General features: G+C 54.2%; 1 protein-coding gene and 1 pseudogene across 2 annotated transcripts; both read right to left on the minus strand.

Moving 5' to 3' along the window:
- Window positions 1-555: 555 nt before the first annotated feature.
- NAGLU (N-acetyl-alpha-glucosaminidase) lies at window positions 556-9,702 on the minus strand. The gene is made up of 6 exons (XM_017856595.1): window positions 8,502-9,702; window positions 7,617-7,764; window positions 6,541-6,687; window positions 6,293-6,378; window positions 4,113-4,369; window positions 556-1,975 (listed from the first exon to the last, which is right to left on the minus strand). Exons 1-6 carry the CDS (start codon window positions 8,897-8,899, stop codon window positions 765-767), a joined length of 2,247 nt encoding a protein of 748 aa, XP_017712084.1. The 5' UTR covers window positions 8,900-9,702; the 3' UTR covers window positions 556-764.
- A 1,181-nt stretch (window positions 9,703-10,883) lies between these two features.
- LOC108518321 (protein tyrosine phosphatase type IVA 2 pseudogene) lies at window positions 10,884-11,909 on the minus strand (annotated as a pseudogene). Its single transcript, XR_001882346.1, has one exon. The product of XR_001882346.1 is annotated as a protein tyrosine phosphatase type IVA 2 pseudogene (transcript).
- Between the last annotated feature and the right edge of the window lie 2,578 nt (window positions 11,910-14,487).

Consider the following 14,487-nt stretch of genomic DNA (forward strand, 5'->3'; position numbering starts at 1 on the left):
AGGAGATCGAGACCATCCTGGCTAACCTGGTGAAACCCCGTCTCTACTAAAAAATACAAAAAACTAGCCGGGCGACGTAGTGGGCGCCTGTAGTCCCAGCTACTCGGGAGGCTGAGGCAGGAGAATGGCGTAAACCCGGGAGACGGAGCTTGCAGTGAGCTGAGATCCGGCCACTGCACTCCAGCCTGGGCGACAGAGCGAGACTCCGTCTCAAAAAAAAAAAAAAAAAAAAAAAAATTAGCCCGGCGTGGTGGTGTAAGCCTGTAAGACTGTTAGCTCCCAGCTAACCTGGAGACTCAGACAAAAAAATCGCTTGAAACCAGGAGGTAGAGTTTGCAGTGAGCAAAGATTGTGCCATTGTACTCCAGCATGGGCAAAGAGCAAGACTCCATCTAAAATAAAACAAAACAAAACAACAAACAAAAACAGGGATGTGAGGCAAGGGATGGGAGAACAGGTCCCACCCCAGGGCCATGCTATAGCCTTGAGTCCTCCCAATCATGGCAGCAGTGACATTCTCATTCTGACAGACCCAGGGGACTCATCAGTTTAGGCGGAAAGAAAACAGTACTTTAATCCCACACTTTGGTTGGTGGTGGAGGGCAGTTCATTTCCCTCCAATCGCCCCAGGCCACACCCCACCAGCAGGCCATGGGGCCTCCTCCCAGGCCTGGGTTATCCTGTGATGCTTGTGCAGCTCCAGGCCCTGGAACCTGCCCCGGCTTGGAGTTAGTGGAAAACAAGGCCCAGGGGTGGCGAATCTATCACCAAGAGCCAGCCACCCAGCGGGGGTAATATTTGAGGAAGATCTTCTTGGCCAGGTCCACAGTGTCTCCTCGTGGCTGGCTGGGGTACCTCTGCTTGCTGAGGACGAAGGCCTGCTCCAGTTGGAAGACATTTTTGTCAAACTGGTGCTGTTGGAAAGGGATGCCCTGGGCCACACTGTCAGCCAGCGCCTCCAGGAAGAGCCGCCAGCGAGGGGTGTAGTAGTTGGCCACCAGCCCCGCCAGCTGCTTGTTGGCGTAGTCCAGGATGTTGCCTTCTGGCCCCCACAGGGTCAGCTGGTAGCGGCTGTTCTGCTCATAGAAATCGGCCTCGGCCTCACTGACTGCCACTGCTCGGGCCTGCTCCAGCCACCTGCCCAGCAAGAAGCGGCTGTCACTTGCCAGCAGCTCATCCAGCGCCGGCAGCAGCTCATAGGCCAGGATGCCTCCAGCCCTCAACAGGGAAGTCAGCTCCTTGCTCAGGTAGGCACTCCTTGCCTCCTCATAGTACAAGCTGACCAGCTCCTGCACCGCCTGCCGAGTGAGGTCCAGCAGGTCGTAGCGGAAGGCAGAGCTGGCGGCCAGGGAGGGAGCAGATGTGAGCAGCAGCCGCCAGGCCTCAAACACACTGGATCGGTTGTACCAGACACTGGTATTCATCTGTAGGGATGGCCGCCTGACCAGCGGGCTGCGATTGTGGCCCCTGCAGGCCTCCCCGGAGCAGTTGTACACACTCTGGAGCAGTAGTCTCCACGCTGCCCCTGCGTCTGGGTGGGAGACCCCATACCTCCGGGCAGCAAAGTTGGTCACCCAGGCCGCCAAATCTGGCACTGGGTCCTTTCGCCAGCCCAGCTCAGCCATGAGGGAATAGACCACTTCGTTCTGGCTGATGCCCTCGGGGGCCATGCCCGTGCCTACCATGGTGGAGTTGGGGAAGAGGCGGGCAGCTTCTGGGCCTCCGTTCACGGCCTCCAGGGCTCCAAACAGACCATGGTTTCCCCCAAAGTTGTGCAGCATGCACCAGATGAAGGGCTGGCCCTGGAAGGAGGCGGTGCGGGTGTACACAGGCTGGCTCTCAGCAAACAGGTCCAGAACCAGGAGGCGGCCGCGAGGCACAGCCCCCAGCACAGCCCGGATCTGGGCAGGCCCCCAGAACTGGGGCTGGTGCTGGAAAAGCCAGCCTTGAAGCAGCCACACAGCCTCAGTATCCACTGTGCTCAGAAGGTGGGGGGAACAGAGAAGAGGAGTGATGAGACAGAGGGGCCAGGGAATGTTCACCCCACTCTGCAGACGACTCTCTCTATCCCAGGGCATGGCTTCCCGTGACCCCCACCAGCGGGACGCTCTGTCGCATGCACGCTGCCCTGTCCTTATCGCTTCCTTCTGGAAACTCCAGCACAGGGTTCAGTAGCTTGGGGGAACATGAGAGTTACCCAGAGGGCTCCTTAAAACATGGGGCTTCCTGACCGGCCGCAGTGGCTCACGCCTGTAATCCCAGCACTTTGGGAGGCCGAGGCAGGTGGATCACGAGGTCAGGAGATCGAGACCATCCTGGCTAACATGGTGAAACCCCGTCTCTACTAAAAAATACAAAAAAATTAGCCAGGCGAGGTGGCGGGCACCTGCAGTCCCAGCTACTCGGGAGGCTGAGGCAGGAGAATGGTGTGAACCCGGGAGGCGGAGCTTGCAGTGAGCCGAGATCGCACCACTGAACTCCAGCCTGGGCGACAGAGCGAGACTGGATCTCAAAAAAAGAGAAACAAACAAACAAAACACATGGGGCTTCCTGGCTGGGGGGGGGGCGGCCACACCTGTAATCCCAGCACTCTGAGGGGCTGAGGAGGGTGGATCACTTGAGCCCAGGAGTTCCAGTCCCGCCCGGCCAATGTGGGGAAACCCTGTCTATACTAAAAATACAAAAGTTAGCCTAGGGTAATGGCAGGTGCCTATAATCCCAGCTACTGGGGAGGCAGAGGCACAAGAATCACTTGAACCCATGAGGCAGAAGTTGCAGTGAGCCGAGATTGTGCCACTGCACTCCAGTATGGGTGACAGAGTAAGACTCTGTCTCAAAAACAAAATCAAGGCCAGGCACAGTGGATCACGCCTGTAATCCCAGTACTTTGGGAGGCCGAGGTGGGCGGATCACCTGAGGTCAGGAATTTGAGACCAGCCTGGCCACCATGGTGAAACGCTGTCTCTACTAAAAATACAAAAATTGGCCAGGGGAGGTGGCTCACACCTATAATCCCAGCATTTTGGGAGGCTGCAGTGGGTGGATCATTTGAGGTCAGGAGTTCGAGACCAGCTTGTCCTACATAGTGTAACCCTGTCTCTACTAAAATACAAAAATTAGCCAGGCATGGTGGAGGCCACCTGTAATCCTAGCTACTCAGGAGGCTGAGGCAGGAGAATCGCTTGAACTCAGGAGGCAGAGGTTGCAGTGAACTGAGATCATGCCACTGCACTCCAGCCTGGGCGACAGAGCAAGACTCCGTCTCAAAACAAACAAACAAAAATTGCCGGGCGTGGTGGTGCGCGCCTATAGTCCCAACTCGGGAGATTGAGGCAGGAGAATCACTTGAACCTAGGAGATGAAGGTTGCAGTGAGATGAGATTGTGCCACTGCACTCCAACCTGGGCAACAGAGTAAGACTCTGTCCCAAAAAAAAAAAAAATGTAGCTTCTGCTTCAGAATTTGCTATCTCACAGCTTGGGGTGCTGCTGCTGCTGCTGGTTTGGGCCACATCAGAGCAGTGCTGCTCAAGAAAGGCTAAGCTGATCTGTTCTCTTCCTGGGAAACACAGATGCCTCTCCACTAAGTCATTCCTGACTTGGGCGCCCTCCCCTCCACTCCTCGTAAGTGGCAGGAAGGAGCCCTGGCTTCACGGTTTTGTAGCAGGATGGGCACTTAGTGCCTTTAGGCGCATCCACTCACCTCCTGCCTGCAGTGCCTACCTCAGCAACCACGCAGAGACCAAACAAAGTCCTTGTTCATCGCTAGCCCTTAGTGGCCTTCGCTCTGGGCCAGGGGTCACTCTACCTATGAGGTATTCCCTGTTTACAGGGAAAGCAAATGAGATACTGGCAAGGAGGTCAGAAGTCATAAGTCACACGGCCAGGAAATAGGAGCGCCAGGTGTGACCCAGGTTGTCGGCCTCCAGAGCTCACCTCTCAACCACAGTGGGATTCACGAGACGACGCGTGTGTACGAGTGCTGGTAAACTGTAAAGCGCTGTGTGTTATGGCGAGGCATTATTCCAGTCCCTCTGCCTACCCCTACTGACATCTGCTACTCCCTTCTTGATGAGGGTCTGGGGGGCTCTCCCACCTCCCCCAAGCATGTACCTGCAATCATGGCCTCATAGACGGCAGTGGTGGCTGCGGCAAGGTAGGAGGGCTCTGAGGAGGGTGGCTGCATCTCGTTGAAAGTGTCGGCCCCATAGATGTGGTCTGTGCCAAACTCTTTGACCAGCTCTCGCAGGAAAAGGCTCCCGATGATGGGGAATATGGGGTCTTCCGGAGCCAGAAGGAAGGAGCAGGAGTAGGAACAGTTGAAGTGTCCCCAACTGCCCATCTTCGTGACATTGACCTGAGGGAACACCCTAGTGGGAAGCAAAAGCTCAGACATTTCATGGAAGCCACCATAGTGTACATCATGGCCTATAACCCCTCAGCAGCCTCACCAGCTTCTCTACAGCTCTCGCCCCTATGGCTTTGTACGGGCTGTGCTCTCTGCCTAGAGTCCTTTCCTCTCCTTCCCTGGCCACTTTCTCTGAAAAACTTTCACCATCTGTCCCCTTCCTATGGCCAGAAACAAGCAACACTCCTCTTTCTTTCTTTCTTCCTTCCTTTCTCTCTCTCTCTCTTCTCCCTCTCTCTCTCTCTTTTTTAATCACACTTTCAGTTCCGGGATACATGTGCAGAACGTGCAGGTTTGTTGCATAGGTATACATGTGCCATGGTGGTTTGCTGCACCCATCAACCTGTCATCTGGGTTTTCAGCCCCGCATGCATTAGGTATTTGCCCTAATGCTATCTCTCCCCTTGACCCCCACCCCCCGACAGGCCCCGGTGTGTGATGTTCCCCTCCGTGTCCATGTGTTCTCAGTGTTCAACTGCCACTATGAGTAAGAACATGAGGCGTTTAATATTCTTTTTTTTTTTTTTTTTGAGATAGAGTCTTACTCTGTCGCCCAGGCTGGAGTGAAGTGGTGTGATCTTGGCTCACTGCAGTCTCCGCCCCTGGCTTCAAGAGAGTCCCCTGCCTCCGCCTACCGAGTAGCTGAGATTACAGGAGCCTGCCAGCACGCTTGGCTAATTTTTGTACTTTTAGTAGAGATGGGGTTTCGTCATGTTGGCCAGGCTGGTCTTGAACTCCTGACCTCAGGTGATCCACCCGCCTTAGCCTCCCAAAATGCTAGGACTATAGGCATGAGCCATGGCGTCTAAGCAACACTCGTTTTTCAAGGCTGGGCTCTGCCCTGAGCCCTTCCTGCCCCTCTCTCCTGGCAGAGGAGAAGGGAACCCACATATATTACTGTCCTTGTCACTGCATTGTATCCTTCAGCCAACATATGTCCCCTATCAGGGGTAAGGCCTTGGGCATGTTTCTTGCCACCTCCTAGGACCCAGCACAGAGCCAGGTCTGGCAGCTCCAGAGAGCTGGACCAAGTTTATTGAATGAATGAGTAAGTTTCCTGCCACCTGGTGATGGGGGCAAAGAGGCAGGCAGGGAGGCCATGGGCATACATGAAGTCCTGTGAGAGTGTGGGAGCCAGACACTAGCAGGTGCAAAGGAGGACATCATGGGGGGGCACTAGCAAGTCTTCCTGAAGGAGGGGAGGTCTCAGGTGGGCCTTGAAGACTTTCCCCAACCACATGTGAGAGGATGGCTGAGAAGCACAGATGAGCAGGAGAGGAGGGACTGGAGCACCCCTGCTGCCACTCATAAGGGTTGCCATTTGCTAGCACTCTGTGCAAAGTCACAGATAGATCAAGAGATAATTACAAACCCTACAGCCAAGTGGGTAGAGATTCCATTTTACAAGTAAGGAAACTGAGGCACAGAGCAGTCATGTCATCTGCCCGAAGTCACACAGCTAGTTAGTAGCAGAGTCAGAAATCAAACACAGGCCTACATCCAGAGCTTAAGTTTGTTTGTTTGTTTGAGACAGAGTTTCACTCTTGTTGCCCAGGCTGGAGTGCAATGGTGAGATTTTGATTCACCACAATGTCTGCCTCCCGGGTTTAAGCAATTCTCCTGCCTCGGCCTCCTGAGTAGATGGGATTATAGGCGCATGCCACCATGCCCAGCTAATTTTTATATTTTTAGTAGAGACGCAGTTTCACCACGTTGGTCAGGCTGGTCTCGAACTCCTGACCTCAGGTAATCTGCCCAATTCGGCCTCCCAAAGTGCTGAGATAAGCCACCGCGCCCAGCCCAGAGCTTAAGTTTTTAAGTCATGTTCTAGACGGGAATAAAATTCCCTCTCTGAGCTAAGTGGAGGGGGTGAGTGGAACCTTACCTGGTGACAGCCTCGGGAACATGCCCCGCGAATGCAGGTAGCACTGGGGTCATGCCAAAGGAGCGCATCCGGTCCAGGACCCGGTGCTGGAGGAACAGAAGGAAGGGTGGTGAGCATGGCCACTGCTGTCCTATGGGGAGCCCCCCGGCCTCAGTTAAGAGCCCCAGGGCCACCAGCCCAATACCACCTTTCCTGGGCCCGTGACCATCTATCACTGATTCTGCCCCTTCCCTTTTCCATCCTTTTACCTGCAGGTAAAGCTGCTTGATGTGCCAGGAGGAGGGCAGGGGGCCATCCCAGGTGTGCAGGTTGCCCATTCGCCCCCAGGCCAGGAAGGCAGGACCAGTAAAGAACTCATTGATCTCTGCCTGGGTCAGGCCCAAGGTCAGGTACACCTGAGGAGGCAGGGTCCACACATAGATACATATTCACCTTCCTTCCTTCCTTCCCTTCCTTCCCTTCCTTTCCTTCCTTCCTTCCTTCCCCATTCACTCATTGCTTCTTTGTGCTGGGCGCTAGGGCTACTGAGACAAAATCCGACCCCTGCTATCAAGGAGTCCACAGCCCAGAGGAAAGAGACCTGTGAATAGGTGAGTTCACTGTGTCACCTTTGTCGCATGGGTGAGGAGATGGGGCACAAAGGGGCTTTCCCCCAAGAGGAAGGCCTTAGAAGGCTTCATGAGCAAGGGTGCCAGACGGAAGGGCAGGGCAGCTGTGTGAAGAGCTTAAACAGCGCCTGGAGCAGCCGGGGCAGCACAGCAGAGGCTTGCAGGGAGGCAGATGTAGAGCTGCCCATAAGGTGGATCCAAGGGACCAGGTGATTGGCCGCATAGGGGAGATGGGGGAAGGAGCCCCACTCCTCAAACTGGAAGCCTCAGTTTTTTTGTTTTTTTTTTAGACAGAGTCTTGCTGTGTCGCCCAGGCTGAAGTGCAGTGGCACGATCTCGGCTCACTGCGACTTCCACCTCCCGGGTAGCGAGTCCCCTGCCTCAGGCTCCCAAGTAGTTGGGACTACAGGTGCGTGCCACCACACCAGGCTAATTTTTTGTATTTTAGTAGAGACGGGGTTTCACCATGTTGGCCAGGATGGTCTTGATCTCCTGACCTCGTGATCCGCCCGCCTTGGCCTCCTAAAGTGCTGGGATCACAGGCGTGAGCCACCGCGCCTGGCTGGAAGCCTCAGTTTTCAGGAGGCCGGAGCCATTGTGCACGCTGAAAGCACTTCTAGAGAGAGACACTGCGCCCATGCTGGGGGGCGGGTGAAAACATCTAGGGTGGCTCCTGCCATAGGCAGGAGGGTGGGGAGGGGACAGTGGGCACGCACCCTCTGCCAGATGGCCTCCTGGCCACTCCAGGCCAGTGCCAGGTTGATGCCATTCAGCGCCATCCAGTCTATCTCTTGCTCCCAGCGGGCCCAGTCCCACCACACGAAGGAGTAGCTTTGCGTGCACACATTCTGGTAATAGCGGTACCTGTGGGCAGTGTCATGAGCAGGGGCGCATCCCACCCTGGAGGGTCCACAGCCCTGGAACAAATCCCCCATCCCCCACCTAGAGGAGAGGGGAGGGGCTCCAAACAAGGCCCTTCTGCTTCACACTGGGACCCACCCCAGGTGGAGCTGTGACCAGGTACCTGGGCTGGGCTTCTGAGGCACTCGCGCCCTGTACTCCCCCAGGGCCCTCTAGCCTGGCGGGTATCTGGGGGGCATATTCCACTTTCATGCCACACTGCCAGAGCCCCTCCTCTGCACGGTGTTTTCCTGGAACGGGGAATCCCTGCCCCCACAGTCTAACAGATGGGCGGGGGACAGTTGTGTGGACACATCACTCCATAGTGTGGCAGGCGCTGGAACACAGGCCTGTGTGGGAGGATGGGGGCGTCCTTCCTCAGTCCGCAGGTTCAAAGAGAGGGTGGGGGAGGAACGGAAGAAAATTCACTCATCACCAATTGTGCACCACAAATTCTACGCCCATCATCGTGCAAATCCTCACAATAACACTGCACGGTAGGCGTCTTGTTTCCGTTTTTCAGGTGGGCCAGCAGAGGCTCTGAAAGGCAGAGTGGCTGGCTCAAGGCCACACAGCTGCTGGAGGCGGCGCAGCTGGGCCTTCCGGCCAGCGCTCCCCGCTCAGCCTCCCGATTTGGGTGGCAGCGGCTCAGGGAAGGGGCGAGCGCCTCGGGCGGACGCGGGGAAGCTGCGGGGCGGTACCTGTTGGGCGTGGCCTCGGTCAGCTCCCCCGGCACGGCGGGCAGTGGCCGCGGCAGGCGCAGCTGAGAGCCGGACCAGGCCACGTGGCAGCCGCAGAAGTCGCGCAGGTAGCGGTGCAACCCCGCAGCGGCCGCCACACCCGTGGAGCCCCGCACCCGCAGCACGCGCGCCGCGCGGCGCCGGCCCAGACCCTCGTACGGTCTGTCGCAAAGCCGGCTTGGTAGCCAGCGGCGCGCTCCACGCACACGGGAAGTCGGCGCACGGCCCAGGCGCCTCAAGCAGCCGCCGGCGCCACGAGCCCGCACGGCCGCCGCCTCCCGGGCCTCGTCGCCTGCCGCGCCCCCGGCCCCGGCCAGGAGAAGGACCCCCACCGCCGCGGCCACCGCCACTGCCACCATGGTCTCAGCCCGGCGGGTCCCGCTACTGCCATGGGGCGGGGCGGCCCGCGTCCAATCAGCTGCCGGCCTCCGGCCACGTGTACCCGAAGGCCAAACCCGGGCTCAGGGCCAGGAGTCGCGGCTTCCGGGTCCCAGGACACTCCCTTGGGGGCGTCTCGTGACCGCCTGCGGTGGGGAGCGTGTGACCCCGGCTCCAGGGCCGAGGGGGACCCGCTGGCCCTCACAGAGCACTGTATCAGGCACTGCCATAGCTACTGCCCTACTGATGAACGAGAAGAGGGTCCCTACCGTCCGTGTCAGGGGGGTGACCTAGAAACCAAATACTTACAGAAATAAGGATTTCCGTCATAGTTGTGATGCTGCGAAGAAGTGCAAGGGTAAGACTTCCAAAGGAAGTGACTTTTAATCTGAAACTCAGAGATGAATAGGAATTGACTAGAAGAGGGAAAGGAAGAGCCTTCCAGAGAGAAGAAATGCATTTATGAAGGCCCTGGGAAGGCAGAGAGCTTGCAGATTTGAGGAACAGGCTAGGAGGTTCGAGGAGGGATGGGGCCATGTGAGTCCAGGCCGGCCGTGGAGCAGGGCTGGCGGACACGTTAAAGGCTGTCCATTGGCAGCAGCAGCAGCATGACAGGAGCTGTCATTTTGTCAGAAGTTTCCAACCAGAGCGACTCCATCTTGAACAGGGGCTGGGTAAAATGAGACAGAGACCTGCTGAGCTGAATTCCTGGGAGGTTAGGCCTTCCTCCTCACAGGATGAGACAGGAGGCCAGCACTAGGTAAAAGGTCACAAGACCCCGCTGATAAAACGGAATGCAGCAAAGAAACCGGTCAAAACCTGCCAAAACCGGCCGGGCGCGGTGGCTCAAGCCTGTAATCCCAGCACTTTGGGAGGCCGACACGGGCGGATCACGAGGTCAGGAGATCGAAACCATCTTGGCTAACACGGTGAAACCCCGTCTCTACTAAAAAAAAAAAAATACAAAAAACTAGCCGGGCAAGGTGGCGGGCGCCTGTAGTCCTAGCTACTCGGGAGGCTTTGGCAGGAGAATGGCGTAAACCTGGGAGGCGGAGGTTGCAGTGAGCTGGGATCCGGCCACTGCACTCCAGCCCAGGCTACAGAGTGAGACTCTGTCTCAAAATTAAAAAAAAAAAAAAAAACCTGCCAAAACCAAGACAGTCAGGAAGGTGACCTCTGGTCGTCCTCGCTGCTCATTATACGCTAATTATAATGCAATAGCATGCTAAAGACACTCCCAGCAGCACCAGGCAGTTTACAAATGCCATGGCAACGTCCAGAAGTTACCCTATATGGTCTAAATAGTGGAGGAACCCTCAGTTGGGGAGGAATCCCCACCCCTCTTCTGGAAAACTCATTACTAACCCACCCCTTGTTTATCATATAATCAAGAAATAACCATAAAAATAGCCAACCTTAGTCCAGGAGCGGTGGCTTATGCCTGTAATCCCAGCACTCTGGGAGGCTGAGGCTTGCAGATCACCTGAAGTCAGGGGTTTGAGACCAGCCTGGCCAACATATAGTGAAACCCCATCTGTACTAAAAATACAAAAGTTAGCCAGGCACGGTGGCACACGCCTGTAGTCCCTGCTACTTGGGAAGCTGAGGCAGGAGAATCGCTTGAATGCTGGAGGTGTAGGTTGCAGTGAGCCAAGATTGCGCCATTGCATTCCAGCTTGGATGACAGAGCAAGACTCCATCTCAAAAAAGAAAAAAGAAAAAAGGTTGAAAGAGGCCTGGAATCAGATGCTGACTTTAGATACTAGGAAAGTATGATTTTTTAATTTATTTATTTATTTATTTTTCAATCTCCACTCACAGGAACCTTGGCCACCCAGGTTCAAGCCATTCTCCTATCTCAGTCTCCTGAGTAGCTGGGATTACAGGCACATGCCACCACGCCTGGCTAACCTTTGTAGGGATGGGATTTCGCCACGTTGTCCAGGCTGGTCTTGAACCTTTTTTTTTTCCTTAAACATTTTCTTCATTTTATAGAGAGATTTCTTTTTCGTTTGCTTTTGTTCCAATCATTAGGAGAGTGGTTGAGGAGTACTGAATCCATCACTACTTTGATGACACAGGTAAGATTCCAGATTCACATTTCCAGGTACCAAGAGTTCCCTCTAAATGCCACAATCAAGTCAGCCTTCTTTTACATTTCTTTCTACTGAACACAGCAATGCCCATTGGTATTTCTGAAGCGTAATTGCATCTTAGGTCGGTATTTCTCCAAGTAAAGCAGCTGTTTGGAATTGAACGCTCCCCTTCTTTTTTGTCTTACAAACTGAACTGCATCTTCGTACTTCATTCCACATTCAATCAAAGCAAGTGCAACCAGCACAGGTGCCCTTCCCAATCCCGCAACACAATGCACTGCAACAGAGCAACCTGGCTCTTCACGAAATTTTGTTTTTAACAGGTTTAACCAATCATCTACTATCTGATTAGGGGGTGGAGTTCCATCATCAAATGGCCAATCTAGAACGTGGATTCCTTCTTTTTCAACTGGAGCTTTATCATAGGTAGCATCACAAACTCGAACCAAAGTCATCACTCCATACTTCTTAAGTTCCTCTGTGAACTTGTTGAGAGTAGCATTGGTTGGGTTGTGAGTTATCAGAAAATGCATGTTCTCATAGGAGATCTCCACAGGGGCTGGACAGTTCATTATGGCAAATAAAAAGTGTGAGCATGCATGTGTGATGGGAAAAGTGAAAAAAAAAATTCAATCTTGAACTGTTTCACAGCAGAAAACATGAAAAAGACCACTAAGATGCCTATTATCAATCAGTGTTTTCTCTCTTCAACTTGGTTATTCCTTATGAAGCTTCTCTCTTCAAGATAAGCAAATTATTTAGAGTCCACTTGAATCCAAATTCAATCTGGGCCTCAATTTCTGCAGATGGATAGCTTCAGTCTCCAAAAAAATCAAACTACATACAAAACTTCAGCAGCCTTTACTACATTTAGGCGCTAGTGACACATGTTAAAAGTGTAGGTTGGCCAGGCGCGGTGGCTCACGCCTGTAATCCCAGCACTTTGGGAGGCCGAGATGGGCGGATCACGAGGTCAGGAGATTGAGACCATCCTGGCTAACACAGTGAAACCCCGTCTCTACAAAAAATAAAAAAAAAATTAGCCGGGCCTGGCGGCGGGCGCCTGCAGTCCCAGCTACTCAGGAGGCTGAGGCAGAAGAATGGGGTGAACCTGGGAGGCGGAGCCTGCAGTGAGCCGAGATCGCGCCACTGCACTCCAGCCTGGGCAACTGAGCGAGACTCAGTATCCAAAAAAAAAAAAAGTGTAGGTCACTTTCCACTTGTTTACTTGATGCTGAATTTTATTGGAGTCATTAAAAGAAATATACTTGCAATTTTAAAAAAAGTCAACTATTTCTGAGGCCAGTCTCAGTGGCCAGGAGTCTTCAAGGCAATGTTAATTATGGCACATAGAACTTCCAAGCTAACTTGGCAGCGAAAACGCTGTGCTGAGCCTGGCAGAAGTCTGCCCTCACCCTCAGAATCGCCATAAATGTGCAACGTATATTCCAACGAAAAACGCTGGCGAGCTGGGGGCTGGGCATTGAAGTCCGGCGGCGGCGGGAGCAAGGAGGTGCCTCTCTCCTCAGTCACCTCGGCGGCAGCGGTGGCGGCGGCGACGACTCCCCCCAGCCTCGGCGCGCGACACTCGGCCCGGCCTGGCGGCGGCGGCGGCGCGTCTCAAGTCGTCTTGCTGCTGCTGCTGCGGCCGCCGCTGCGTCTCCTGCTGGCGCCATCGCCCCCGCTGCTGCTGCTGCCGCTGCCCTGTGGCGTCGCCTCGCACGGTGCCCGGCCGCTGGTGCCGCTCCCTCGAACTCTTGACTTTAAGTGATCATCTACCTCATCCTCCCAAAGTGCTGGGATTACTTCTAAATTCTCCAGACAAGTTTTGCCTCCAGATCGCCTGTTTGATGGTCAACAGGTGTCTTTGCTCCTTGGATTGCTCCTTATCTAAATTGCTCAGATAAGAACTTTTTGTCTCTGGGGCCTGTTCAGTGGTCACCAGGTGATTTTCGCTCTCTCACCTTTCTTAAGGTCTAGATTGGGACCCCTTTCCAGTAACAATTTCACAGATTGGGAAACAGAGCCAGAGACAGGAAGTGACTTGGGCAAGATCACTAGTAAGGAAAGCAGCTCTGGGCTAGAACCGGAACTCCTGACTCCCAGAGCAGGTTTCTTGCTGCTCTTCCCCCGGCAATGCAACTTGTCAGGCTACCTATCTGATCAGGGAGGGCTTGAATAAAACTGCTTTGGGGCTGGGAGTGGCTGACTCTCTAGAAGGACTGCACTAGGTGTGTTAGATGGGGTGGCCCACTCCTGTAATCACAGCACTTAGGGAGGTGGAGGCAGGTGGAGCTCTTAAGTCCAGGAGTTTGAGACCAGCCTGGGTAACATGGATAAACCCTGTCTCTACAAAAATCATCTGGGCACAGAGGCCTGTGTTTGTGGTCCCAGCTAGCTCCTCAGAGGCTGAGACAGGAGGATGGCTTGAGCCCAGGGGTTTGAGGCTGCAGTAAGCCATGATCACAACACTGCACTCCAGGCCAGGCAACAGAGCGAAATCCTGACTCAAAAAAAAAGTCTAGCCCATTGTAGTGGCCCCTGATCCTAGGAGGTTGAGGCAGGTGGATCATTTGAGTCTAGGAGTCCAAGACCAGCCTGGGTAACATGGCAAAACCCCTTCTCTACAAAAAATACAAAGATTAGCCCAGCATGGTGGCATGCACCTGTGGTCCCAGCTATAGGTTGAGAGGATAGGCTCGTGAGCCTGGGAGGTCGAGGCTGCAGTGAGTCCAGATGGCACCACAGCACTCCAGGCCAGGGACTGAGCAAGGTAACACATTATCATCTATTTATTTAAGACTCTGTAAACAGTGGTTGTGGGAGGGAGGGGGAGATTCAGGGACACTGTGGGTGAAAGACTTTTATAATAGGGTCTTTAGTACTGTTTGATCCTTTTTTTTTTTTTTTTTTTGAGATGGAGTCTCCCTCTGTTGCCCAGGCTGGAGTGCAGTGGCGCCATCTCCTGTCTCAGCATCCCAACTAGCTGGGACTACCGGCATGTCTTGGGGTGGGGGGAGGGGTCTCAAAAAAAAGAACTTATACCAACAACAGTATAGGTTTGGAAAAGGAAAGTTTATTAGAAAGGAAGAACGCTGCAGCAGAGTGCAGTGGTGCCTCCGCGGGAGGACTGAGTGCGCTGTGGTGGATTTTCCTTAGGAGCACGTATGGACCTTAAGGTGGGAGCTTAGGGTTGTAAATTGAGCTTCAGCATGGCATAGAATATACAGAAATTTTAGGTTGTGAGGGCAGAGCCCTCAGGAATGAGATTGGTGCCTTTGTAAGGGAGGCCAGAGAGAAAGCCCTACCCGCTTCTACCATGTGAAACCACAGTGAGAAGGCAGAGCTCATGAAGCAGGGAGTGAGCCCTCACCAAACACTGAATCTAGAAGCACCTTCATCTTGGACTTTCCAGCCTCCAGAAGTGTGAGAAGTGTTTGTTGTGTGTGTGTGTGTGTATATATATATATATA

Source organism: Rhinopithecus bieti, unplaced genomic scaffold (assembly GCF_001698545.2).
Source record: "Rhinopithecus bieti isolate Rb0 unplaced genomic scaffold, ASM169854v2 scaffold_44695, whole genome shotgun sequence".
NCBI classification, from domain to species: domain Eukaryota; kingdom Metazoa; phylum Chordata; class Mammalia; order Primates; family Cercopithecidae; genus Rhinopithecus; species Rhinopithecus bieti.